This window comes from Portunus trituberculatus, chromosome 15 (assembly GCF_017591435.1).
Source record: "Portunus trituberculatus isolate SZX2019 chromosome 15, ASM1759143v1, whole genome shotgun sequence".
NCBI classification, from domain to species: Eukaryota; Metazoa; Arthropoda; class Malacostraca; order Decapoda; family Portunidae; genus Portunus; species Portunus trituberculatus.
In genome coordinates this window covers 18,876,129-18,878,628 of record NC_059269.1, presented here as the reverse complement: position 1 = coordinate 18,878,628, position 2,500 = coordinate 18,876,129, and the positions used below count along the sequence as shown (strand labels likewise).

At 43.9% G+C, this 2,500-nt stretch overlaps 1 protein-coding gene across 1 annotated transcript in view; it reads left to right on the top strand.

Moving 5' to 3' along the window:
- Positions 1–2,500, top strand: part of LOC123504069 (acidic amino acid decarboxylase GADL1-like) — a 12,067-nt gene that overhangs the window by 8,677 nt on the left and 890 nt on the right. The window contains exons 6-9 of the mRNA XM_045254340.1: positions 43–179; positions 843–925; positions 1,246–1,393; positions 2,023–2,152. Coding sequence (XP_045110275.1) covers positions 43–179; positions 843–925; positions 1,246–1,393; positions 2,023–2,152 — 498 coding nt within the window. The remainder of the gene's footprint in view (positions 1–42; positions 180–842; positions 926–1,245; positions 1,394–2,022; positions 2,153–2,500) is intronic.

The window sequence follows — 2,500 nt, the reverse complement described above, 5'->3', positions numbered from 1 at the left end:
GCATATTCTTATGTTCCAACCCCTTACCTGGCGTGGTCGCAGAGCAAAGGCTGTAGTGAACTGGGTCGTCTGGTGGCCCTCACATCCATAGACGCCCATTACTCCCTGAAGAAAGCTTCGATGACCCTCGGAATTGGTAGCGACAATCTCGTCCTTGTCAACACTGATGCGGTGGGAAGGTGAGCATGGGTAAAGTATTTCAGAAGATCGTAAATAGCAATGGAATCTCTACCTCCCTATGAACAGACTGCTTGACTGTACGAGGCAGATGGTAGAAGGAGAAACACCCAAAGAAGCGTAGGTGTTTGAAGTAGTTAATGAGCAGAGGCGAGGTATTTCAGAGCAACGAAATCTCCATCTCCTTGCTATGAACTGACTGCTTGACTGTAAGAGAAAAAAGAATACTTAGAGGAGCATCGCAGGTGTTGGAGTAGTCAGAAGGAGACCAGTAGTAGTATGAGTGCCCATGGAAACCTGCAGGTGATTTGCGGAGGAAGAGGGAACCAAGATAGATATAAGAGAAGATATTATGAATGGCTGAAAGAATACAAAAATAAAAAAAGGGAAGATCCGAAGCCGTCAAACAGTGTAAGAAGAAATAAAATGATAATAATGATAATTATAACTAGGAGGAAGGAAGAAGAGGAAAAGGAGGAAGAGAAAGAGAAGGGGAGCAAATGAAGATAGTAGAGGAAGTGAAGAAAGCAAATGTTGTATTTTCTTTGACTTCTAGAGAGGCATTTAGTAGCAGGTGAAGGAGGAATCGTTAAAGTGAAAAAAGAAAGAAATATGTGAAGACGCTGTTGATTCATATAATTTCACACATTTATTTATTTTTTAAGGATGGACGTGAATCACTTGAAGCATTGCATCGAAGAGGAGAAGAAGAAGAAATCTACTATCATCATGGTGTGCGCAACTGCAGGTGTGTGTGTGTGTGTGTGTGTGTGTGTGTGTGTGTGTGTGTGTGAGAGAGAGAGAGAGAGAGAGAGAGAGAGAGAGAGAGAGAGAGAGAGAGAGAGAGAGAGAGAAACACCATAATAACTACTACTACTACTACTACTACTACTACTACTACTACTACTACTACTACTACTACTACTACTACTACTACTACTACTACTATACTCACTAATTCACAACTATAACTGTGAAAAGCAACAAGATCAGCTACATCATAAGCATGTTGAGAGGGAAAAAGAGAAAAATGTATAAACACCTCTGTATGTATTGTTTCCCTCGTAGGCACAACAGTCCTAGGCGCGTACGATCCAGTTTCGGCGATTGCGGATGTGTGTGAGAAGGAAGGCATCTGGCTTCACGTGGACGCTGCCTGGGGTGGTGGTGCTCTCATCAGCCCAGCGCTCAGGCATAAAATCCGCGGAATACACAGGTGAGAAGGAAAGACAGCACTTTTTATATTCACTCTGTCTGTTTACCACGATCAAAAATGCACCTTATTTAGGAGCATAATATGAAAGATTTCTGCGCTGCACCTTCACTACTTTCAAAATGCTCATTATTATAGCCAAAGGTACTGTACGTGGGTGCTTTACTGTTTTAGTGACATACTGATAAGAATTCTACATCATTAACCCCTTCCGTGGCATGACGCGTTTCTATATTCATTCTGCTTACTATTTGGTGATTTTATAACCTTCAGAAACTCATGTGGAGGATTAAAATAGTGAAAACTTTGCCCATTAATTTTCTGATCTCCATAGACCCTTCCTAATGTCAATAAAATGGTCTAACCGTACACAAATCTCAAGGTAAAAATATGTCCCAGTTTTGAAGCGGTTAAGAAAAAGCAAGTCTTGATATCTCTGCTAATCATCTCTCGTCTTAGAAAATAGTCGTGGTGGGAGAAGAGAGTGTTCTTTATTTCCACTCTTACTCCGTCCACTCAACACAAACCAGAATCTCACTCCATCCATTTCACTAGCAAACATTTGAAAACAGACGGGGATGACAATGGAGTTTTATTTTTATGTTTTTGTCTTTCTATTTTCCTTTATTCAGAGCGGACAGTGTGACGTGGAATCCTCACAAATTGCTGGTGGCGCCTCAGCAGTGCTCCGTCTTCCTTACTCGACACCCTGGGCTCCTCAAGGCGTGCAACTCTGCCTCCGCTGCTTACTTGTTCCAGAAGGTGTGTGTGTGTGTGTGTGTGTGTGTGTGTGTGTGTGCTAATGCTGGACTCACACATACACGATTGTGGTGCCCCGACAGGCACGATTGGAATCGGGACTAAAAAGTGCACGATTGCTCCCGATTATACAGGACAGGGCCGAGAACCGGGAAAGACACGATTATCGGGCATATCGGGGGAGTGATCGGGTTGGTGTCGCACCTAACGTGGCACTGTCGCCCCGACATGAAATGATGATACGCTCGTTTCGGCGCGACAGGGGCGATGAACCCCCGACAACACCCTCATTTGCAAATTGCATCGCCCCATATCGCCCCATACGGCCCGGCAGGGGCGTATCATCGTTGC